This window comes from Stegodyphus dumicola, chromosome 2 (genome assembly GCF_044657685.1).
Source record: "Stegodyphus dumicola isolate Sdum_Otavi_A_Nest chromosome 2, ASM4465768v1".
Classification (NCBI taxonomy): Eukaryota; Metazoa; Arthropoda; class Arachnida; order Araneae; family Eresidae; genus Stegodyphus; species Stegodyphus dumicola.
Genome location: NC_140769.1, coordinates 273414599 through 273441529, shown reverse-complemented (window position 1 = coordinate 273441529; position 26931 = coordinate 273414599). Strand labels below are relative to the sequence as shown.

Sequence of the window (26931 nt, the reverse complement as noted above, 5' to 3'; positions counted from 1 at the left end):
ATGAACAATATAGTTTTAACATTTTCTTTAAAGCTAAGATAGGTAATTAAAATGACTAAAAATCGAATACAGTCTGTAAATTACAGAACCAATAGACAGTAGATTTGTGATGACGTCAGAGGTCATATGAGCCAGTGTAACTACGACGTCACAAAAATCATGTGATCTCTGACATCATTTGCGACTTTTTGAATCTGCTTTTGCTATTTTAGCTGAAAAATATCAGGCAACACTGGCTTATACAGTTAAAAATATGTTACTGGAAATCTTAAGTGTACATTAGTAATAAGTAATATATAAATAGGATTTAAGAAGTGGACTTGATGACAATTCTCAGTTTTAAAAAACTTTCAGAGCATTTTTACTTCACCGGATATTAAACTAATGAATGCATAGCTACTAGTTTCAAGAAAGTAAAATTCAGAAGATTAAAAAAAAATATATATATATATATATATATATAATAATTTTTACAGCGAAAACTAAAAGAAAATTAACTCATATATGAATTTTGAAACAGCAAAAGAGGTAAGGAAAACTTACCATAAAAACATATACTATATTACGTATCAATTTATTTTAACATAATTTACTGTCACTTTTCTGTTTTTTCTAAAAAAAATTTCAGAATTTGAAGGTCATAACATTTATTAACTTATTTAAATTTCATGATCAAAATATTCAAAACCACTAAATCTGAAATGCATTACATAATATTTTTAAATAAGAGATCAGAAAAATACGAATCTTCATTTCGATATGAATATTCTCCAAAAGATGCATGTTTAACTTACTATCAGTATTTTATGATATCATAAAAATATTACTATAATTAAGACACAATATGCTGAAAAAATACTAATTCAGAAGTCAAACTTGAAATGACTTCTGAATTAATATTACTATATTCATTAAAATAACTGTCATGAAATTCCCAGATTATCAGATCAAAACTTTCATAACAAACTGGTTTAAATAACCAATTGATAATTTGTCAAATCTAAGAATGCACAAAAAGAAATGAACTCCTTTTCCATGTAATAAAAAAAATTAAAAAAAAAAAAAAACTCAAATGATAGTCTTAATACCTGCCAAGAATATGCACTTAAAATGACAACAAATCATCAGATTGGCACAATTATTGATGTTTTTACAAGAAATAGCAAAATTCATAAAAAATTGATTCCACAAGATTGTTAAACTAGAATACAAAAAATTCTTAAAAATATTAAAACTGAAATTACAAAGAAATTTTTTAAAAAATGGTAGATGCAAATGTTTAAAAAATTCAATAGAAAATTTACAGATGCTTTTACCCTCGCCCCGTGAGATTTTTGATTAAATTATGTCTATTTATATTTGATTAAATTATGTCTATGTAATTTGATACCATATAACAACAATGGCAAAAATAAGATGTCACTATCTTTTAATATAACTGTAAACTAGAACATGAAAATAAGCCCAAAAACTTTTATTGAGAAAAAATTAAAATATAAAATATAATCCTTTGTTAGATTTAAAATATAAATTGTATTAATAAAAATTCATATAAATATTGAGTAACCTCTGCTTGAGCATCAACTTCAGCTTTAAGATCCTCATAGTATGATTTATCTTTAGTTACATCAACATTGTTGTTAAATGCTTCTTTTAACTCCTTCTTTTTCCTGTATTTTTCTTCAAGAGCTCTTTCCATCTCAGCTTCAGTTTTTTCATCTTCCCCAGTATTCTCTTCTGTGCTATCTTCTTCATCTAAAACAGGCATATAACAGAAAAAATTAAATTAAAAAATCTGTTACAATTCCCATTATGCATTACACAGTACAAAGCCCGAGACACACACTTGTCAGGGCTTCGGGCAATTCCAGATTTGAGATTTTTCCAGATATTAAATCCCCAGTTTAAATTCAGTAAGATCACATGTTAAAATTACAAAATTAAAACTCTGAAAGAGTTTTTTACGAACTAATAAAGCCTTTATGACCTTAAGGGAATAAATATTTACAAAAAAACTTTCTATACATAGACAAAATTTCTTGTTCAGTCACAAAGTTAAACTGTTTAAATATTGATAATCCCCACTAAATTGACAATCAAAATTTTTTCGTTTTCAGCACTCTCCCTGTCACTTTCTTCGTTATTGGTATCGATCACCAGCATAGCTAGGGTATGAAAAGGGGGGACATCTGTCCCTGGGTGCAGCATCTGAGGGGTGCCAAACTGATGTTACAAAAATTTAGAATGACATTGCTTCCATTCTTGGCACACAGAAGGAAGCGTAAAACCTTCAGATGTCCCCAGGCACTGAAAACCCTAGCTACGGCCCTGGTATCGATATTTTGTGGATTTCTAGAACCATGCTATACATTTCCCCCTTTGTTAAGCTGATTGATGACTGAGGCATTGTCAATGTGATTAAAAACTTCTGTTATAACATCTTCATTTATTACCCCTTCTCCACATTTATTCACACATTCTAATTAATAACTGAAAAATTTCGTTTTTCGTTTGTGATAATTTGTTTTGTTTGAAAACCTTCAAATTCGCAGGTCTCATCATAAAGCTTTTAGCTAGCATCTACTATAAACTACTGGCTATGTATCATGAGACTGACAACTAAAGTCACTGTTCTGCTAAATTTTGTCTTGATTCTATCACGATGAAGAAGTTAAGCCTGGATTATATTAGTTCATTTACTTAACATACTTACATCTATTTTCCACAAATGCTTAAGGGTTATTTGAGTCCTGAATAAATAAATTCCTGCATATGCGTAAGACATATCCAGGGCTGGCACTAGACATTTTGTGGTCCAGTCCTAGCTGCTAAAAGCTCTTGCCTAAATTCTAAAAATTTTACCATCCCTAAATTTTGCATACTAGTACCTTTCCTAAATTCTAAGGATTTGTCCATACCTTAATTATGTTGCTCAGTGCTTCTCTAAATTCTAAAAATGTTGCCTCCTCCAAATTCTGCTGCTGGGTGTGGTTGCACCAACTCTGGCGCTGGTCTTGAACTAATCTGAACAATCAGGTATTCTAAATTATAACAGCAGTCTTATAATCATAACACAGTCTTTTGGTCTATGAGTATAATTTACAAAATCTATTTTTCGCATATGGAAAGAAATTTCTGTTAAATTTATCTTCATCAACACACTCAACACTTTGCAGCTTAGTTAGCTGAAGGTTCATCACTAAGCAAAATATGAGCATAAAAGACTGCCATGCTCTTTGGTAATATTAAATGAATTACTAACATTAAATGTAAATTTTTTTTAGAAGATACTATCTATGCCTGAAATTCCCTTTTGTAATACCATCCTAAGAATAAAACAGATGCATACATAGGATGCATTATTATTAACCACTTGCCTGTATATTCCGAGTTATCTTGGGTTCGTATATATTTCAGCTAATTATTATCACTAGAAAACTTCGGCGAGGCAGAATTTGTCAGTATGATTTGTTTTAGCACGGTTTTACTCGGCCTGGAGGAAATTAGAGGAAATATTCAGCTTTGTTTGGCAGTTTGCCAAGTTTTATTGGTTTCACGGTTCTTTTGGTGGGACTGATTACATGTTTTCCCTATTGTATAGTATACGTCGGCTTGTGGATTAGTAATGTATAAAGAAGGTAAGTTGCGTTGAAAACAAAATAATGGTGATGATGCAAGATAGCAAAAGCAATGATTTTTCAGATAGTGATTATGAAGAGATGGACATTGAAAATAGTGGAAATGATTCTTCTGTATGTAGCCTTCTTGAAGACAATAGTTCAAGTGCTTCTGTAAAAGAGATACCAGAGGTAAGCCAGTAAGAAAAGAGACCAGATACCAGTTTACAGAATGCCAGGTATCACTTTGTGTTGTCCCTTGTTTCAAAACCTATCATACAAAGACTAATATTTAACTTTTTTTCATTTGGCACGAGATAACTCGAGGTAGTAAACTAATACTAAAACTTACACCTGTAAAAAATTAAAAATTAAAACCTACATATTTTGTTTTGTTTTATTTCCTTGTATTTAATAATAAAATAAAAAATGTGATGATTTTTCGCATTTTTTTTCCAAAAAAATCTGTAAGGGAAGCGGTTAAACATAACTTAATAAACATAATTATAAAACAAATTTGAGTATAAAATCAACTTAATAAAACTTATTAAGTAACATTAAATCTTTTACACTTAAAATAGTTTGACATATTTGAAAGAAGATAAGACATATTTTATTTACATTTTACTAACAGTTAGCTTTACATGGATTTTTTTTTTTCTTTTTTGTCTCATTTTTTCACATACGAACTTGCTCGGTCTAAGTAAATAGCAGGTAGGTTTTAGTCAAATGGCATAGGTTTAAATGAGAAGTAATCATAATCAGCATGATTTGTACAGAAGATTGTCTGTTGCTACTGCTGCTGCTTGCCTAGAGAGAGACCTGCTGATCAAAACGAACGTGAAAGCCTGGTGTAGGCATGGTGGGCAAGTTTTGAAAGGTAGTTATGATCTGTCTGTCTGACACAGTTAAAATTTTTTCGTCAAGGACTATGCCTATCTTTGTTTCATTTATGCACATCATTCTGCAATTAATTATTAGGATTTTTACTTATGTTCGAAGCCCAAAATAATCCAAAATCGGCATCTAAATACTCCGAGGTAGTGCCAAGATGTGCGGGTACCTACACTGCGAACAAAATGTTTGTCTCAGCCGACACAGTTAGTGTCACAGTTTCATGTAGAGTTCCTTAAATTGTAACCCAGTTAATATACTTTAAGGTTCTAATAAGCCACTAAAACAACAGATACAATATGTTGTTTTCTATTATTTTAAGCAAAACACATAAATATTTGTGCATCTTTTTAATTTCAAGCCTTCCCAGAAATTTCATGATTCTTCCAAAATTCTCCAAAAAGTAAGAAATTCATCAAAAACTTTCTGTAAAATACATCCATTACATGTTAATACCATGAAGACATTTTTCATTTGTCACATTTTTTCGGCATCTTCTCTAGAACCATGGGTCTATAAATCTTGCCTTCAAATCCTTCTATGCTTTCCAAGTTACAACATCTAAAATCCTAAAGAAAAATTACCCTTACCAATTCTGTAGCAGCAAAAAAGCAGAAATATTTTAGGAAAAAAAATCAGAAGGAAAAAGTGTAAAATTAATTTTATAGAAAAAACTGACGCATATTCTATTCTGAGAATTCTGAACATTCTGAGATGATTACATGGGAAAAACTCTTATCATGAAAAAGATGTTTTTATTAATTACATAGTTATTTTGCTATTCCTAAAAATTGTTTCATAAATTGTGCTTTATAGCATTTATTACCTTGTTTATTTTTCAAATTCGAAATACTGTATAATAAATTACCAAAATGGAAAGTAATGTCACTTTATAATATGAGAGACAAAAATAAAAATGTTTTATTTTAATGTTATTTCTTAAATATAATTTCAATATATTACCATTACTTTAATGAAATTTATCAATGTTATGTTAAAAAAATTGACAAAAAATTCCCAGATTTTCGAATTAAAATTTTTTTAATACAAATTTATCTTAAAATCACCAAATTTAGAACCATTTAATAAGAAAACTCGTATCCCCAAAGTTGCTTAAGAGCTCTTCATTAGAAAAAATTAAATAATTTTGAGATGCTTATGTTTCACTTCTTACCCAGAAACTCGAGCAAATAGGAACAAATTATAACCCACTCACTCATTCAAAAAATAACCATATTGGTTAGTGAATCGCCAAACATATTCCTCCAAAATGCTGAATCACACTTAAAATGCAATCGTAAAAAGAGACAACAATTTTAAATGCTTAAAATTAAGAAGCTTCTGCCGATTTTGGCTGAAATTAAGGACTTTCAATGACCATAAAATCAATTTAAAAAAACTTAGACTTTTAAGGACTACACAAAACCCTGGCCAAGTTGGTGTTAGGGTTATAAATTATTCAGTAGGTGTATGTAAAATCAATAATTTTTCAACGAAGAATGTTTCAGATTAAAATGTATGCCAAGCAAAGACTTGGATACACAGCCAAATGATTGATCATAAAGATTTATGCTAATAATGATAATTTCTTCAATACGGAGGTAATTTATTTAGCACTGAACTGAAATTAAGATTTGGAAACCCTCCATGTTTTATTATGAAAAAATATTTAAAAAAATGCACATGCACAAAGCATACAAGGAAAAAAAAGAGAAGAAGAAGAAGAACTTCTGGTTGTCTGGATTTTAGTTAGACAATTCCAGACATTGGATGTTTGTCTGAAGTATTAACCACTTGCACTACGACTAAACTTCACGGTTGCGGTGCCGTGCGCTACAATATAACAAGCGGTAAAGTGTCTCATTTACGCCGCTCCGCGTCTGCGAGTGTAATCCAGAGCTGTAACTCGAGAAATAAACAATCTCGTTCTTAGGAAACATGTGCACCATGTTACTTTCATTTTGGCGATAAATACCTATCAATGTGGTGTTCACGTCACTTGCAGTTTGAGACAAAAGCATCTCGACGTGCGTGGCACGTCTTTTTAGCGCAAGTGGTTAATGCAGACAATTCCTCATGTAAAGATGGTCAAGAGATGAATCAAACTACCATTAAATTGGAGATATTATTCAATCAAGGATGCATTTCAATTAATATTATAAAATTTGCTTATTTCACTAATTCCTATGACTTATGCTATAAAATGTTACATTTTTTGTTCGTACTAACCAATGACCTAGCTTTTAACTTTTAAAAAGGTAAGAAACAAAAATATTACTATAACCAAATCTTTAAGGTATTTCCGTTTGGTCTGGATAACTTTATTTTATGCTGACCATAAAATAATACTGGAATTTTTCTTATCAATAACAGCAAATGAGTTAAAAATAGTCTTATCCATATCTAGTCAGTCTTTCAGTGGTTATGTGGTTACAAACTCTGAAAACTGGTAATTTAAGCCAAGTTCCTATCCCAGAAAAAGAGGTTGCTGCATGTGCATTTTCATAATTTTCTCCACGTGTGTAGGACCAGTTTGCCTTAAAATAATGTGAATACAAGCCAGTTTGCTTTACAAAATTATCCATGAAGCTATAATCCCTTTATAGCTTCATGGATAATTTTGTACACTAGCCCTTATATGCTGTACTGTAATCAATTAAAACGAAGTAACAACCACAGAAAATTTCACCAAAAGTTTCTTTATATATCGATAAGGTCCATTTCCTTCAGAGATGTCTTTTTCAATCTAGTTCATCATTCCTTAAAAAAAAAAAAAAAAAAAAAAAGACTAGACTATTCCACATTCATTCTCTATCCATTAAAAACTTCTTCAAAGATTTGAAACTTGAAGATTTTACCTAGTGAGTCACATGTTATGCTATAATACGAACTGCAATTTATATAGTTAAAACATGGTCTTACTAGCATTTCTGTCATTCCACTCCTTTGAAAACATTTCATAGAGAAGGGGGTAGAAAAAATATTTTCCAAGAACATGTGGAAAAAATATATTATTTGCTTCATATAAGATATTAATTTCATAAAATGTTATCACAAAATCAAGGATGATTTGGCAATATTTTTAAACACTTAATGATAAACTAATATAGACAACTTCAATTTGAGGCTACTGCTAATTTGGTTGTCATTAAATTTGAGTTGGAAATAGTTTCTCAGCAAAAAAAACTCTGAAATTTATTACTGTGCTATAAGATGAAAATTTATTACAATGTTGTAAGTTGGAAAAATATTAAAAATTTAAATATTAAACATGCAGTTTTTTTTTTTTTTTTTTTGATAATTTATTGCCTTTTTGTGTCAAAATTTATATTGAATTTCGTGCTTTTTAACCAGTTATAAATACACTAGCTTTTTTAATTTTCTTTTCTTAATAACAAAGAAAATATAACATGAAAATTTCTAACAGTTAACTAAATAACAAAAGAAACTTAAAAAGGACTTGTTCCCCCTTTCTCCTATTTAAAATTAAATCATTAATAAAATCAATAACTAGGATTTATAAATTGAATAGCACTCATTTTTTTTAAATTATCAATTTGCAAGCACAAATCGCTAAATTAAAAATGTCATGAAAATTAAACTGAAACAGACAAAAAGCATTAACTCACCTTCAGATGTTTTCTTTTCAGGCTCTTCAGCTTTATATGCAACTCCTGTTTCATAATCTTCAAAATCTCCATACAATTCATCTAATAATATTTATAATAAATAAATAAATTAAAATACAGTAAAAACTGAAAAGTTTCAGGTTTCAAATTATGTCCAAAGGAGCGTTTTTTTAACATTTCGTGTGATAGCTTTATTTATTAAACATCATGCTCTATGTACACAAACCATTAAATTCCTTTCAACAGCAATATCGTAAAATAATTTTAAAATGAGCATATCTTTAGAATTTCCAATACAGTCTCGCGCACTGAAACTAAAAATTTATTTTTTCGTACAGTGTTGCCATTGCTCTCATTGAAATCATTTAGTTTTTAAATCAAAAATTCATTGAAGTACTACAAAATAGGAAATCGATAATAAAACAAATTTCAAATACGAATTAGGGCTTCCATGTCCCCATATTTAGCGGAAGATTATGTTGTTCAAATTTTGATGGCTCTAGGTACTGTTGTTTTATCACAATGCGAGAAACATGCATACATTCATGCAGATTCTTCATTATTTAATTTCTTTAAATATAATACAGGGCTATAATATTTGATAACAATTTGAAAAAGTGATTCGCCGTTTATACTTTTCAACGTAAAATGCCAAGACGAAATTAATAGTCCTTCAGGATAAATTGCCCCTCTGGACTAATAAATAAAATAAAAAAATGGGTAGCATTTTCCCACACACAATAAAAAAAAAAGTAAAACATGAAAATAGAAAGCAAAATAAGGTGAACATACCATCTTCTTCCAGTAAACGCTCTGCATCTTCATTTTCATCCCATTTACCAGTAACAAAACAATCTTTTATTGATTCCATTTCCTAGTTTTGAGAATAAACATTAAAATAAGTCTTTGTCGTGTATTATTTATGTATTTTATACTGGTTTTGCATGTATGACAAATTGATCTCTTACTCAAGAGAAATTACACTGACATAACACAAACACAAACAGAACACTAATGTTAAAGTTAACAAATTTAAAACAGTTAAAAAATTTAAAACAATCTAAGTACATTTAATATAACCTTCCATATTATAATGTGTTATACTTTAAGATAAATATAAATCCCCAATAATGGATACAAGCACATTTTATGAAGTGCCAAAAAACCATTAAAAGCAGCTTATAATTCTATATCTAATTGCTTATAAATAAAATGCTATTACAATTCCTGCACACCATCAGGCAAAACTAAAAAGCAACTTGCCACATTTTCAATATCAAATTAATATTCACTGAAGAAACCAAATGTTATCTTTTAATCATGACAATCTGAGATCCTATTGTCTGATATATGCTGCTTCATCAGTGGCTGAATTACGTGTATGCTGCTTTTCTTCTACTCAGATACGTTTCCCGCATCAGACAAGCAGCTAATATTTGTAATTTTCTGTAAGTGATCTACAACATTCTAACAATTTGTACTTTGAATATATGGTAGAAATATTTTCGACTTTTGTTCAGCCATAAACTAAATTCCTGTCACTGATAAATAAGGAAAATTTTTTTCTTGCTCCCAATATAAACCCATTCCTTTTTGGCTTTATTATTAGGCATCATTTTCTTTGCACTTATGCTATATACACCTACCCGAGGGTTGACACAGAAAACTCTGTGAAGTACTGGCTAGGATCTGTACTTCACAGAGTTCTCGTGATAGTCTCGGCCACGGGTCACATCATCATTCAACTTGGTGGTTCCACCTGCCTCTGCGGGAGCTACCTGATTCATTTTTTGGTTTGACTGAGGTGGGTTGGCATTAGTCTGCACTCTTAGATTGGGGCCTGGGGTAGTAGCAAGTAAGATTAATAAATCCTCTCGGGGGAAATTTAACTGGGATCCTCACCCTGCTAATATAGGAGTTTCTAGCTGGGTCCGGTTCATGTAATACCTTTGTTCGGTGAGGCACATATATATGCATAAGTTATGCTAAACACAATTCAACAGCAAAATTACAAAAATTTTAAAACCCTCATAGCAGCATCTATTTAGAAATCCTGATGTGTTGGCCTGTGTGTGTTAAGTGTTGGCATATCATTTTCTATTTTTTGTTCAATATGATCTCACTCCATTAAATCAATGTATAACTTCATTTAATAAATATCATGTTCTTCACACTTACACCACATAAAATTCAATTCAACAGCAAAATCACAAAATATTTAAAAACAGCATAATTTTAAAATTTCTGCTATACAGTCTTATGCGCTGGGGATAAAAGTATATTTTATACTGCTTGCTTTGAAATCATTCAGTTTGATAATAAAAAATTCATTAAACTGTTATAAGATATAAAATAGATAATAAAACAAATTAAACTTAAAATTCAAATTTGGTTCAGATGCAAATACTCAAGTGGAAGACTACGTTATTCAAAAATGCATGGCTCTAAGCACCATTGCTTTTCTCAGTGCAAGAAACATACATACAATCATGCAGATTTTTCATTATTTAATTTCTTTAAATATAGTTCAGGGCAATAATATTTAGTGATAACAATTTCAAAAGTAATTCAAATATTTAAAGCCAAATCCCCTTTTCAACAGCAATATTGCAAAATAATTTTTAAATGAGCATATCTTTAGAATTTCCAATACACAGTTTCGTGTGCTGGAGATAAAAATGTTTCCCCAGTGTTGCCATGACTCGCTTTGAAATTGTTGAGTTTCATAATCTAAAATTTGTCAAAGTTTTACAAAAGATGAAATAGATAATAAAACAAATTCCAAATTTGGGTTTCCAGATGCCCATATTCGGGTGGAAATGTATGTTATTCAAAATTTGATGGCTCTAGGTACCATTGTTTTATCACAATGCGAGAAACATAATACATTTATACAGATTCTTTATTATTTCATTTCTTTAAATATAATACAGGGCTCTAATATTTGGCAGCAACAATTTGAAAAGTGAATGAATGTTTATAGTGAATCAACACAAAATGTTAAAATGAAATTAATAGTCCTTCTGGGCAAATTGCCCCTTTGGACTAAAAAAAGGGATATGTATAAACCAATATATATATGAATTGTGAAAAGAAATCAAGTAAAAAATGACTTAGCAAAATATGAAACTGTTCAAAATTTCCCATATGGCATACTTTTTCATCAGTCCAATCCCTAGGAACAGATGTTGTAAACTTGGAACAATCAATTCCATCATCGCTTTGGGAACGTTTTTTCTCTTTTTCATGTTTAGCTAATCGAAAGAGCCCGCCAATTTCATCATCAGAATCTGAGTCCTCTGTTTCTTGTATTTGACCTATAAATGGATAATCATCAATTAAAGAACATTAATAAATAACCTCAGATTAACTCAATTCAAGATATTATATTATAGACAGTGTGAAGTCTCAGATCCAGAATAATTAGAACTTTGGTGATTATGGATTTTAGATCACGACATTAAATCTAGTAAGACTGCAGTGCAGGCATGGCAACATTTAGGCTTCACTTATGTTAGGTCAGACAGAAAAATGTTCTCTCACCAACATAACTACTCAGAGACTGAGAGTGCAATCCTGTCCAACATCAACACAACATCAATCAATGCAATCATTGGTAGCAGTGCCACTCCATAGTCAGCAGGTGTTTGAGGATAAGATGTAAGTGACAGTTAGTTGACAGTAAAATACTACAGTAAAATAGTCACATATTTTTTAATCTGAAATATTTTCAGATACTTTTAGTATTTAATTTATTTATATTCATTTCTTTATTTTAAACTAATTTTTTTAATTCATTTGTTTTAATAAATAAATCACTGCTTCATCTTTAAAAGCATCTGCTTCTTAACACAATGGAATTCTAGCTGCCCAACCGGTACAGTGGTTAGCATCGCTGGCTGGCATGCTGAAGGGCCTGGGTTCGAATCCCGGAGAAGGCATGGATGTTTGTAAATGTATAGTGTCGGTGCGGCATGACGGCACTCTAAATATACAGTGAGCCGAAAGTCCTCTCATGTGGTTTGGTGGAAGGGGAGAGGGATGGGAAACCCTCGGACGCATCCCCCCCCAGGTGCTCTCCATCAAAACTGAGCGTGGAACCGAGCCAAATCGCACTGTCCCCTGTTAGGTGATCAAGGTTGTTACCAATGACAGACGTAATCTTGCGCTCTTTGCCATGAGAATTTCGTGGGCTTCGACTGACAACGTCAGACAAGTGAGCTTAAGCAACAACAGCATGGAAGGAATTCTAATAATCCAAACAGCTTAGAATGCCTGTACTCCACATCCATTTTTGGATGTAAACAAAGAAAATTGCAGTTTTCAGGAACAGTAAAATAAATTTAACAGCAATTTTTCATGTATTTTAATTGAGACGTGAATTTACTGTATTACTATTATTATTTAGCATTTTCTACATGCGTGAGTGCTTTCCATTTTTAGTAAACGTCAATCATGAATCTGCAAATTTTTCAATTTGTATAAAGCCCTCCCTTTCTATATGTTTTGCAAAACTGCCAACTTTTCAAAAATGAATTCCTTTTAAATTTAACAGGTTGCATAAAACTGCTTCGAAGGCCATTCGAAGGAGCAAATTGTGGCTCGCTTGTCACCAATTTGAAACAGTTGAACTAAACAAGAACTGTTAAGTACTGCAGAACTGTTAAGTACGCTAAATTCACAAACTTGTACAGAAGTTTGCATGCTACACGTTGATAAACTTGCATCTTGCATCTGAAACATAATTAAAACATATTCTTCAATTTGATCACAAGCACCAAATATGATGTCAGTTGTCAATATTAGCCTCAAATTTCAATTTAATGACCAAAACTGTGAATTATAAAAATATTTTCTTTTACAGCTTTATACTTTTTTCATCAATCATAGGACAGACACTTTAGTTAATACTGTTACTCTGCTTAACTACACACAATTACATCACATTACAAGAAAACATATTACAGTGAAAAACTGTTTTTCAATCTTACGTTGCCCATAAACAAGTTTCTGAAGATTAAATGTTTCTTTCTGCCTTTGGTAAAAGTCATCAGCAGCTTTTTTCATTAAATTATCCTTCCATTTTGCATGTCCTGAGAATAAAAAAAAGTTAAAGACTATTATGATAATGTTCACATTAATACAATTAGTAAATCAAATTTTAAACTTACTAACTGCAAACTGACACAGTAAACACTCTTTCAATTGTACAGAATTAAGGATATAGTAAAATAATAATAATAATAATAATTTAAAATAAAATTTTTTATATACTGCAGAACTGTTAAGTACGCTATATGCAAAACACAACAAAAACTTTTATCTGGTTGTTTAAAAAAAATGAAACTGAAAATAATTTAATTTCCAATGGTATTCAACTGAAATTATGTCTCCATTTTGTACAATCAGACCCCCCCCCCCAAAAAAAAAACACTGCACTTACATATATGGAAATGTGTAACTGAAATAATGCAGTTTCTAAACAAAATATTTCAACAGAATTTTAAAAAATCCATCTTTTAAAAGTAACTCAGGGGTAAATTAATAATTTTTTACCCATTTCTTCAAAATCATCTTCCTTTTCTTCATCATTTTTTTCTAATTTTGTCTTTTTTCTAGTCTGCTTCATTTCTGCATCAGAAGCTAATTTTACAGAATCTTTCTTTATACCATATACTTGAGATTCATCTTCTTCGTCCTCAAACCTCACCTAAATTATTTAAAAAAAAAAAAAAATTAAGCAACAGGAGAAAAATCAGTTTCTTTTTTAAACAAACCTGAATAAGCTACATGTAGAGATAAATAATATAATTTAGGAAACATCACACCTTTCTCTTCTTTCCTGTTTTTTGCTGAGTTTCTTCTTTATCTAGCAATGTTCTACTTTCATTCTCACTTTCTTCATTTTCACTGTCAGATTCAGATTCACTGTTGTGTTCATCTTCACTGCCATTATCACTGCTTTTGTCACTTTCATTATTATTTTCATCATCTTCCTCATTTTCATCACCATCATCATCTTCCTCATTTTCATCACCATCATCATCTTCCTCATCACCATCATCTTCATCATCATTTTCATCATCTTCATTACTCTCACTACAAAATTCATAAAATCTAACTATTAAAAGTTCTTATAGTGAATGAAATAAAAAAATAATATTTTAAAAGACTAAGTTTAATTAATTTTACATTTAAAATTTTATTTCAGTTTGACTAAATTGTTAAATTTGCATATGATTAAAAAAATGCTATCTTTAATTTAAAGAATACATTGTTAAAATGGGGAAGAGGAGAATGTTAGGAGAAACAATACAAAAGCAATCTGCCTTAGAAGTGATATCTTCCTTGGGCATCTGATGTAGGAATTTAGCTTATCAAGCAGCATGCATGACCACATCAAGAACAAAATACCAATGCTGAGTGGTTTTATCAATCTGATACTATGGAGAACTAACTGTATATGTAAGAAATCTTCCTCTTTCATTTTTTTAAAAATTTTATTAGCATATATTGCTCATTAAGTTTAAAGAAAATTGACAGAAATACAACTTGTTGAAATATTATCAATAACATTTTCAGGGTTCATAGCCACATTTTAGTTAAAAAAATAAGCACCTATAAGCACTTTTCAAACACATTTTAAGGAAAAAATAAGTACCTGTCTAATTACATTATACACAACTGCATAACCTTAAAAGAAAAATTAGACTTGTAATTTAAAATATGAGCAATGCAATATTTATTAAGAGAATGAGCATTACCTCAACAATGGAAAACAATTAACTTTTTTTTTTTTATTATTTTTAAATGGCAGTTCAATTTACAGAATTAGTTTACAATGAGAGAAAAAAAAAACTATGCAGAACTAAACTATATTACAAAATTTAATGATGATATTTCAGTTGAAAATATAGAAAATAAATAATAAGCCATATTAATTGTAGTCGTTTGGCACCTAATAATAAATACAACTTATTTGTCCACTCATATTAATATTTAAGTAATTTAACTTAAATCAAAATTCTGAACATTTTCTAAATTTTCATTGCATAACAGTTTTCCCCTATCATATATCCCGAACAAAGTAATTTAAGTAAAAAAGAGGCACATTTTTGAAATCAGAAGACGGGAAATTGCTTCATGCAGTCATCCTTTAACAGTAAAAGCTTAACTAACCCGCATACTCGGAAATTCCCAAATATTCCGGATAGTAACTGGAAAAAGTGGAGTGGGGGAGATTGTAGCGGTTCTTAAGATTTAAATTTAGGCTAAATAAATGATTTTGACATTTCGATATGTGCATCATATAAAAAAGCAACGGAACTGAGAAATATTGTGCTTAGAAAGCACAGTAAAACTCTTAAGTGTTCATAAACAAATATCAGACTGAACATTAAAATTAATTATCAATGCAAAATACCGCAAACATTGCGCAATACGTGCGCCGTAATTCTTCCATATGTGATATTCCGCAATCGGAATCAACACCTGCCGGTATTCGGAGAAAAAAGAACTAAATAAAGGAAAAGAAAGAGACTTACTAATCTGGGGTGTTTCTGATTCTAATTTTCAACAGACTGTATTAAATTTCCGGAATAGAATCAATCTTCGCTTGGGTTGGGTAGACCGCAAAATCTTTTAGTCCTATTCAATCCAGATTGGACAGTGACAAAAAAAAAGTCCGCTGCTTCAATATTAGAGATTTTGCGGAGAAACTCCCAACCTCCGTACTGTATAATGTATTGGCAAAGAAAATGAAATTATTTTGACTATTCAATTACTTTCCTTTTATTTAAGACATTCTGAATATTATTCCTTAGAAAGCTAATCTGTGTAAAAACACACCCATTTTTGGAAGTTTATCTATACTTCCACAGTTACTGCAATTATATTATTATAAATATTCATACATATGCTCATAATATAAGTATAACGATCATAATAAACACGAATATGAACTGACTATGTGGAACGAGAATGCAAATTATTAAAATCTTGATAGAAATTCAAACGTGTGTAGTATTTGGTTGGGAGGAAAAGAATACCGAATGTACCGGAATTTTCTACGTTTTCGCAATTCTTTGGCTAATAGAACGACGTGCACCTGTCTGTACTCTCACGTGCACCAAAGGTTACGTTAATGCAGAGGAAGGGGGGAAAAGCAATTTTCAAGAGTATGATTCACCATCTGACATTGCATATAAGGAAGAAAAGTTGTTTATTTAGTTTCGGCTTTGGTACGGGGGAAAAATGCACTTTCATTAAAAACAAAGGATTAAAAAAAAAGCACTAAAAGCAAGAAATAAGAACTAAAAACAAAAATTAAGGGTTTTAAAGAAAAAGTAAGCACCTATAAGGGCCTTTATATTTTATTTTCAAATATAAGGACTTATAAGCACTTGTAAGGACCGCTACGAACCCTGATTTTGTACAAAAGCATTACTTAATATAAATTACCTTCTTTGCGAGTTGATTAATCATAAAATATTGAGTTTAACATAAAACTTATGGAAATTTTAAAATGATGAGATAATGATCTTCAGTGTTTTGCAAGAAAACTCTCTTTCATATAGAATATGATCACCTCCGACAAAAATGAAAAACCTCACCTCTTGATTACATAGAATTTACCAAACTGCTCACAAAATCTTATGGAATTATACATATTATATTACTCTTTTAAAATTACACTTTTCAGATCCTGGAGGATCAAAGGAGGCTTTGTGATTTGAAAGTCTAGGATAACCTACATATGCTCAATCAGGTTCAAATTTGGTCAATAGGCCAGCAAAAGTGATACATTCTGTTTTGAAGTATTCTGACATGACAGATGCTCACTGTCGTTCATTACTCGTACAATGCATTAATAACACTTTTCAGATCCTGGAAGATCAAGAGAGGCTTCATGATTTGAAAGTCTAGGGCAACCTACATACGCCAAATCAGGTTCAAATTTTATGAATAGGGCAGCCAAAGTGATACATTCTGTTTTGAAATATTCTGACATGAGAGATGCATAATATCATGACTTGAAACAACAGGCTATGCTGTAGCTTAAAGTAGCAGGCTACAGTTGTGTCAGCTCTAGGCAATAATAATATTTTTTTGAAAATTTGTTTAGGATTAAAATTTACGTCAAATGCTATAAGCCAATCAAATGAAAATGTGGGGTAATCTATGCTTCTAGGTAATATAATAGTTTACATGATGAAATAATGCATACTTTTTATATTTTAACTCTTTTGCATCGAAGTCGCCCCAAACACCCAAACAATCAGACATCGGCTGGACGCCCAAAACGCCTGAATAATTTCCTACCCAGTGCTTTCCCCCATCACGTTACTACATTACTCATTGCTTTCAGGTGTTGTTAAATCACGTGTCAATCATTCTTTTGAAGCTACTAAAAGTAGCTTCCTTGTTTCCTTTTTTCCTTCCTTTCCTTTGTTTACTGTCAGTGTTTAGCTTTTGATGCCCGAAGTTGCAATCCCGTCCCAAGGGGGAACTTCACACAGTGTCAAAGCGTCGAAGAAAGAAGTTCTTGCTTTACTTAAGTAAGGCTATTGTTAACGCTGTAGTATTCAAATTGTCATGGGGGAAGGAAAAGCATTCCAGGAGAAATTCTTAGATACGGGCGTTTTTGATGTTTGGAGAATTGAGATTTTGCCCTCTCTCGATGCGAAAGAGTTAAGTAAAATTTGCAATCCACAGTCCTAAAGTTAATCAATTTGCTACTGCTCTTATTAAAGACAATCAACTATATCTCTTCAATTAACCCCTTAACTGCTGCGGAAAAACATAGAAGATTCAGTGCCACGGTTTTTCACTCAGGCGCACGTAGTTCAGCGATGTATTAGAGGGAAAATAAGTGTAAGTTTTACTTTCTAAAAACTGTTTACTTTCACAAAATAAAGAATAAAAGAAAAAAAATGAATGCACAAAATTTAATGTTTTGAGTAAAAGTATAATAAAAAGATGTAAGTATCATAAAAATGATGTTTTTATAATAAAAAAGATCCCTAAAATGGAGTTTCGATCAATTCATTTTTAGACCAGTAAAGTGTAATATCAGGTTTTAGTGTTATACCTTATGAAATCAATATGCCTAAAAAAACATATACAGTCAAAAGTCGTTAATCCGGACTCGTCGGGACTTCGGCGATTCCAGATTACCAATTTTTCCGGATTATAGATCATCAGTTTAAATCTCGTAAGATGGCATGCAGAAATTCTAAAATTAAAAATATGAACCGTAATTTACGAAATAAAGAACAATTATGATCTAAAGGGTATCAAAATTTGCAAAAAGAAAAAGCTTAATATTTATTTGTTTACTTTATTAAATATTTCTTTCAATGTAAGTTGTTTAAGTTTTGCTTCATTTCATGTGATAATACTTTCTCTTTAATTCTATTAAACAGACATAATTTCTTGTTCAGCTACAAAGTTCCGCTGTTCAAGTCCTATAATTGCTGTGTCGAGAACACCGACTAATTTGTCAATCGAAATTTTTTCGTTTTCAATAACCTCTGTGTCACTTTCTTCGCTATCGGAAGCGAATTATAATGATGAGGAACTTGTTTTAAATCATATCAAAGACGGAGCATATCGAGATGAAATACTACATTTGGTAAGGAATTATAAGCCAAATAAAATAAAAACATCTGCGCTGAATATAAGGATAGTGCTGACAGATCAACTTCCAATTCATTACGCGCCCACCGCGGCGTTCCCCCCGCCGAGCAGCGTGAAATTGATAAACAGATTTCGGATTTCAAAACATACTTTCGCTTTAGATCCTTTACATATTAACAAATATATATCGGAAATTCTATTTGATATAATCGAAAGTTTAAGCTTACTTTTATAAAATTGCTCTTACAGTCTGAAAAAAATAATAAGCCGGATCCAATTCGAGAATTAAGGAACAACGCAATCATCAACATTAACTGAAATGGATAATTAGATAATTTTAGCTTATACGTCCATTATATATAAAACGCGCACGCGAAAACGTATTCTGCACTTGCGCACACTCATATGCGCAGTCGTAAAAGGTCTTACGTGCACGCGTAAACGCCTATGCGCATGTGTCAACGCGGCGCATGCCCAGAAAGTTTTTAGTTTTGAGGTCCGGATTATAGATCATTCCGAATTATGGGTGTCCGAATTAACGACTTTTGACTGTATTTCTTCTGAACTGGTTGAATGCCACGATTTTGTTCTTGATTTTTCGTTTGCAAGGTGTTGGTTTATATACTCTTCTACAAAACGGTTAGTTTCAGTAACAATATGAAGCACGAGCAGTTCATCAAAAAATAATTCAAAAAAGATAAATGGGTTTGAAACATCCATTATATCTTTCTTTATTCCTGGAACCTACTACAAAAAGTAAACGAAAACAGAGGATACAGAATTAAAAAAATACGTTTTACTCAAACAACATCACTTTATACTTCAATACTGCGCAATATTACTTTTCCCGCTTTAGGCACACCTCTCTCTCCAATTTCTCCCCACACACTTCTCTGAAATAGTATCCTCATTTGCATACTTTGTCAAAGTCTTTGTGGTGTTGCATTCCAAAGCTTTGCGAATAATTTTACGGGTAGCAGTGCAAAGCAAATGATAGTAGTTTGGAAGGGTGTGTATATATACGCCTGTGGCAGTTAACGCATCGGCTGAGCAAGGTACATATATATGCCCGTGGCAGTTAAGGGGTTAATAATGACAAAAGTACAATAAAATGATTAGTCTGTATAAAATGTCATATATTAACACTGCATGAATATATTTAGTGATAGCTTTTAATTAGTTTTACTAATTAACAGAAAGAAAATGTTAACAAAAGATTTGTGGTTGCTTGGCATTAAAAAAGGAGGGAACGAAAGGAAAAAGATTTGGAGATCCTTGATTTACTATGAAGTTTCATGAATTCAAAGGAAAAAATAAAACAGAGTAGTTTTAATTAAACCTTTGATGATGCTCTCAAGTTCAGTCACATATATTATGGGGATTATTATTATTCAGGGATATATTTAAATAATATGTACAGCCCTCCATTACATTTCCATCTAATTTATGCATTTTTTTTTATTAAAGTAAGATACTTTTATTTCATTTCTTTGTTTATTTATAAATGCATATAAAACATGCAATTTATTATGAAAGAATAAAAATACTTTCAATGTAAATTCTTCTAAAAATTTTTATGCATCAAATATGCATATTTAAGGCATTTGTTAGAGTATTTTAATTCATCAATCATTATTTTCAAAATGGCTTCATTTCTTTGAAATGCCTCTAGTATCTATTATAAGTGATTTCTTTATAATTCTTTTTTTTTTATCCCTTTTAAAGGTTATGCAATTTCTGTTTTCCTCCACATTTTAAACTTAATTAAGTTACCTTAATTATCATCACTGACAAAGTAATCATCAGATAAGATTGTTTCAGAGTCAAAATTGTGATTCTTCAATTTCACATTCTTGTTACTCTAAACCAGGGTTTCTTAAACTTTTTTCAGTTGCGACCCCTTTTATCACTGAAATTTTTTTGCGGCCCCCAGGACACCATAATATTTACAACATTTTTTTGTGGGACCCCATAAGTATTGTGCAAATCAGACACACGCGTAAGTGAAACTGTCAATTTTTTCACTTGTATTGTGATGTATTATTGCAGTTTCAGGTCATTAACTTTAATTTCTAATTTTAAGACATAGAACAATGTGAAAATTTTAAATAAGTAACAGACAAAATGACAGCGTCACATACAAAGCAACGAAAGTTAATGTTTATATTATAAAAAGAATGCGTCGAAACATTTTCATGTTTTTTTTCTTTGTCTGTATTGTCTTACCTTTATCTATCTTCAGATACATTGTGTAAAAATATTTGGTAATTGTAAAATTATTATAATAAGTTAAAGTAGTATCAAAACTGTTAAAATTTTTGGCGACCCCTGCTGCACGTCCCGCGACCCACAGTTTAAGAAACCCTGCTCTAAACAAACCAGATCTTTTCCTGCTCATTTTTGTCTTCATAGATGTCTAATAGATATCTAAAAAATTCTCATTTCATCATTTAATTACTTTCCATACTTTGTAAATTTTAAAATTATAATAAAAAGAATAACTAAAAAAAGAAAAAAAATACAAATATAATGAAAAATACAGCTCAGTATACAGCAAACATTTCATATCAAAATTGCAACTGATTAAAACTCAGCTAATAATCGATCTCCAGAAATTGTAAACATGATTTTAGTGAAGTAATACACTGACTACAAATAAGTATTTGGACACCTATGCAAATGACGATATCTGCGGTCCTAAGGTACGTCACGGACTCCGCCGGTATATATCATGTAGGAAACAGCATAGGCTTTAGTCACATGCAAGATGCCTCACGGTTCGGACCTCTCTGATTTCGAGAAAGGTATAATTATCGGGTATCACAAATGTGGCTGATCCTTACGGGACATATCTAGCGATCTGAAGTACCCAAAATCGACAGTGGCCTATGTGATTAAGAAGTGGAAGGTGAGCGATGATTGTCGGAATGTGCCCCGAGTCGGCAGACCAACGAAACTGGGAGATAGAGACCGACGAGTGCTGTCCAGAGAAATTCAGAAAAACTGCACCCAACCGATGGCCCCTATCCGCGAGGAGTTTCAACAGGCATCCGGGAGTATTGTTTCAATGAATACCATCCGTAAGGAAGCACATCTGCTTGGTTTTCATGGTCGTGCTGCTGCCCATAAGCCTTTGATCACAAAGTCCAACCGCGCTGCTCGGTTAACGTGGTGCAAAGCACATCGAAATTGGACCGTAGATCAGTGGAAATGGGTTCTTTGGAGTGACGAATCAAGGTTCTCCCTTTACCGTTCGGATGGCAGGGTCTGGGTCTGGCATCTACCTGGAGAACGTCTCCTGCCAGAATACTTTGTGCCAACAGTCAAGTTAGGCGGAGGGGGAATTATGGTCTGGGGGTGTTTCTCCTGGTATGGGCTGGGACCCTTGGTCCCCATTCATAGTAAGCTCAACTCCGATGCCTACTGCACTATTTTGGATGACAATGTGCTTCCTACATTGTGGCAGTTTTACGGGTTGGACCCCTGTCACTTTCAGGACGACAATGCCAGTTGTCATGTTTCGACGTTAACCAAGGCTTGGTATGGTGCCAATGGATAACATCGAATGGACTGGCCTGCCCAGAGTCCAGACCTGAACCCTATCGAGAACCTTTGGGACGAGCTGCATCGCCGAATTCAGGGGTGCACTACCCGTGAAAAATCGGTGAAGGAATTTCTATGTCTTCTCCAAGACGAGTAGAAGAAAATACCACTAGCTGTCATACAAAGACTTATGGAAAGTATGCCCCGGAGGGTCCACGCTGTAATTACCTCTCGTGGAGGCTCTACCAACTATTGATTTTGAAAAAAGTTAGTTTTTTTTTTCTATCACAGGTGTCCAAATACTTATTGGTAGTCAGAGTATAAGAAATGCCTAATAATTTCTACATTCTAAATTTAAGGTTACACAAATAAAAGGGGGTTGAGATGACAGCTGTATTTTCTATAATACCATACACTTAAATGTTAACAACTACAACAACAAATTCTGATCTGAAAAATTTTATTTTAAACTTTATTATTTAAAAATTTACAAATTATGTTGCTTTACCTTGATAAATCCTCTTCAATTAAAGGTTGTTCTCCAGGAAGTAACTGCAGTTTTGCAGCCCTCATTTTCTCATCAATAGGATGTTGTACTGAAACTATAGAGCTTACTAGTTTCTCAGAAGGTTTATTTTCCTAATAAATAATCATTTTAGTAACTTCTGAGAAATAATTTAACCTCATAATCAAGTATAACATGTTACACAATAACAGCAAAAAAGATATGTTAAAATTCTCACACAGAAATTTAAACCAATTTTGCAAATGAAAATTATACAAAATAATGTTGTACTTCAATGATTTCAAGACGCTGCAAAGAAGCACTGGATCTCTAATTAGCTAACTAAATTTAGATTTAAACAGAGTTACCTCAAATAAATTTAATTTCTTAAATCTTTAATTAAGCAGCAATAAGAAATATAAAATGAAAACACAAAAAATAGCAAAATCAATTTTATATTGAAAATTTTAAATAAGTTTTATTAATGAATTATAATTAAATCCTATAGTGTTTAAATATTAGAAGAATTAACAGCTAATGCTTCTCCAATTACAAGCTCTCAGAATAGCAATTTCAGAATTTTTCATGTGAATTATGAAGGCAAAGACAATCCAGAAAAAAGCTAAGAAAAAAATATCATTTTATTTCAAATGATAAATATCAATGAACAACCTAATATTTAAAACTTAACTAAAAGACCAGAGTATGTACTATATGTTGTGTGTGTGTATATATATAGATATACCTTACATATACATATATATACATACATATATACATATATATACATACATATATATATATATATATATATAGGGTAAGTCAAAATGAATATAGCGATTACAAATGGCTATAACTTTTTATTGAAAATGAACTTATCTTTAAGATCTTTAAAATTAACACATAACATCAAAATTTTGTATACATACGTCATAGATGTTCTATGTGACTTCTCTTGGTCACGGGGACACCATCTAGGCGGTAGTCCATTTCACACTTTACTTCTTAAGCATTTGTTCAGTCACCGACGCAAGCATATTACAAATGCGTACTTTGGGTTCTTCAATTGTTTTGAGCATGGGAGATACAAACATCCCGTCTTTTACATAACCCCGTAGAAAAAATTTGCAGGGTGTTAAGTCCGGAGATCTCGGTGGCCAAGAATAGAAGACACCATGGCAGCTCTACTTCGACTGATCCAATGCTTTGTAAGATGTTGATTTAAAAATGTGAAAACCTCCGTACGCTAATGTGGGGGTGCTCCATCTTGCTGAAAGATGTAATCCGTGGAATTAGAATCTAGCTGTGGCATTAACCATACCTCAAGCATGTCTAGGTAAACATTTGATGTCACACTTTGCTCACTGAAGAAAAAAAGGACCATACAATTTATGTGATGAGATCTTGCAGAACACATTAACTTTCGCAAAGTCTTGTTCATGTTCAATTACAGTGGAAGGCTTCTCCATACCCCATATTCAACAGTTGTACCAGTTAATCTTCCCACTTATGTGGAAGGCTGATTCATTGCTCAAAATGAGATGATTAGCCGTTATTTCATACTCCATGCTTTCCATCAAAAATGTAGTGTAATTCATATGTTTGCCATAGTCTTCCTGTTTCTATTACTGCCCAAGTTGAATGATGTAAGGTTTCATTTGCAGCCTCTTTCTGAGAACATACCATACCATTTCTTGTAGCATTTGCAACTCCCTACTGCCTTCGCATGTCGATTTCCGTGGGCTTTGTTCATACGTGAGGTGAATTTTTTCTACGTTATCTGCTGAAACACGTGACTTTCCGCAACTTTTCCCTTTGCACAGACATCCTGTTTCTTTAAACATCCGATGCCATCTGCGTATGTTGTTTGCATTTGGAGGTTCTTATTTGTAATGCTGACGAAATCTTCTCTGCACAAACTGTTATAACAGAATGACACTTTTCAAAGTCTAACACGCAGAATGCTTTCTGCATGGGACTCTGCATTTTTACTAATGAGATGCCCGCAATGAACAGGTTTCTTGTCTTTGTGAAGTTTCAACTCGCATACGTATGCTTACGCTTCACTGCACCTGCACCTTACGTAAAGAAATTTTGTATTTCCGTCTACATTCTGTGTTACTCTTATCGATAAATTCTTTCTCATTAAATAGTTATAGCCTTTTGTAACCACTATATTCATTTTGACTTACCCAGTATATAAGATAATAATAATTATATATATAATATATTTAGAAATAACAGTTTTAGAAATAGTTGATGATGTAGATGGAGAAATATGGTATTTCATCATTGTAATGAAAAAGACTTGGCAATATCAATGGTGTAAATGTAGAATGTTAAATCCGTAATGAACAGCAAACTTTGCAGTTGAGGCATATTAAATATCCATCTTTATTTCTGACATTTTCAACCATGATTCACTTAGCACTCTAATCATGCTATTCAAAAACATTTACATTTTTGATGCTACTGCGATAGGAACAGAGCCACAAGGCAGTCTTAATGGGACAGAGGTAGAAGCAAAGTGCACAGTTATCCAATATGGCAGCCTGTTAAAGAGAAAGGTTTCAGTTCTTGAAATTTTTGGTTCAGGTTCTGAATTAGCTATCTCATCAGCGCTATGCAAGCTGTATGACACAGATTTATCTAGAAATTACACAGTAAAGTTATTACTAGTTTAAATTATAATTTCAAGATTTACATATCTTTTATAGTTATTAAGTTATATTTATATGTGTGTGTAATATAACTAATCCATTACTGTGATAGGACTGCATCATTATTGCAATATGACTGCGGTATTGCTCTAATAAGATGACTTGGTGGAAAGTTGCAACGGATTGGCGGTGCTTCTCCGAATTATAAATTGAAGAAATTTTACTGCGTAGTTAGCAAGATGACACTCGAAAAACACACATAAACTCCCCACATAATTTTATTCCTTGATAATGCACATCATCATTATGGGTGCTCTATGCCCCCCCCCCAATTTTATACAGATTATATCTTCTTAATGGACAAAATTAGGAAAGTAAACTTTTCGCGACTTACGGCAAGGCGACACAAGCATCTAGAAGCAAAAGTAAAGAGCGAAGAAAGGGGAATTGCAAATCAAATAACCTTTTATACCACTTCAGATCACATGACAGATGTCCAGATGTAGGATTCAGATTTCATCGACAAGTGCGCACTACACATTAGATGATGAATCTTTTTCATTTACTTCAAAAAATTATTGCTGTGTTATTTTTTAGAATGAAGACAGGAGTTAAAGGGCTATTATTAATTTATTATTTGAAAGATAGATATTTTATATTTTACATATACAATTATTATTATCTTTTTATGCTTTCTTTGAAACCATGATCAATTAATTGCTATGATAATTAATAAGATTCCTCAATTAACTGATAACTGAAGAAATGATATATGCAAACATTAGTTTTGTAACACATACAGAATGTTTAGTACAGTGCACAAGAACAAAGAGAAATTACTAGTAATAACCTGTCATCACACATGAAAGAAACCAATGTCTGTAAGGTATAATAAGCAGATTTTTAAACCATCTGCTAGCTACCTGGAAATTGTTCTTGAAAGCTCTGCTTAATCCAGAATTAACTGGACTGTACTTAATTAAGGGAGCACGTATTAAAATTGAAAAAAAGGGGGGGGAATTTTCAGCTAATAATGAGCTTCTGCTTAACAAAGTCTCCAATAAAAACAGATTTCATTACAGGTATTTTTTTTAAAGTTTCCTGATATTGAAATTATGAAATTATAGAAGAAAATATACATGCATTTAAATAAGGCAGATGGATAGCAATGGACTGCAAAGGTAAGTTAATTAATACATTCAATTAATTATATTTCAATTCTTCTCCATTGCTCAGATGAACAATCAGTGAAATTTGCCTTTAGAATATATCAACATTTAACATTCAATGTATACTTAGTCATAAAACTAATGGCTTGGCAATCAACATTTCATTTATTTAATAACTTGACCACAGGCAAGACAAAAAATGACAGGAAACATACTGGATAAGAATTAGCTTTTTGTTTCATATTATTTAGTACATGGGGCCCAATTCATGTTATG

The 26931-nt window shown here is 31.7% G+C and overlaps 1 protein-coding gene across 1 annotated transcript in view; it reads right to left on the bottom strand.

Moving 5' to 3' along the window:
• Positions 1 to 26931, bottom strand: part of LOC118200264 (ribosome biogenesis protein BMS1 homolog) — an 84941-nt gene that overhangs the window by 28252 nt on the left and 29758 nt on the right. Inside the window, exons 9-16 of the mRNA XM_085812163.1 lie at positions 22830 to 22960; positions 13969 to 14239; positions 13697 to 13850; positions 13132 to 13233; positions 11297 to 11457; positions 8933 to 9014; positions 8141 to 8221; positions 1568 to 1755 (exon numbers count right to left, since the gene is read on the bottom strand). Of these exons, the coding sequence (XP_085668289.1) occupies positions 1568 to 1755; positions 8141 to 8221; positions 8933 to 9014; positions 11297 to 11457; positions 13132 to 13233; positions 13697 to 13850; positions 13969 to 14239; positions 22830 to 22960 (1170 nt within the window). The remainder of the gene's footprint in view (positions 1 to 1567; positions 1756 to 8140; positions 8222 to 8932; positions 9015 to 11296; positions 11458 to 13131; positions 13234 to 13696; positions 13851 to 13968; positions 14240 to 22829; positions 22961 to 26931) is intronic.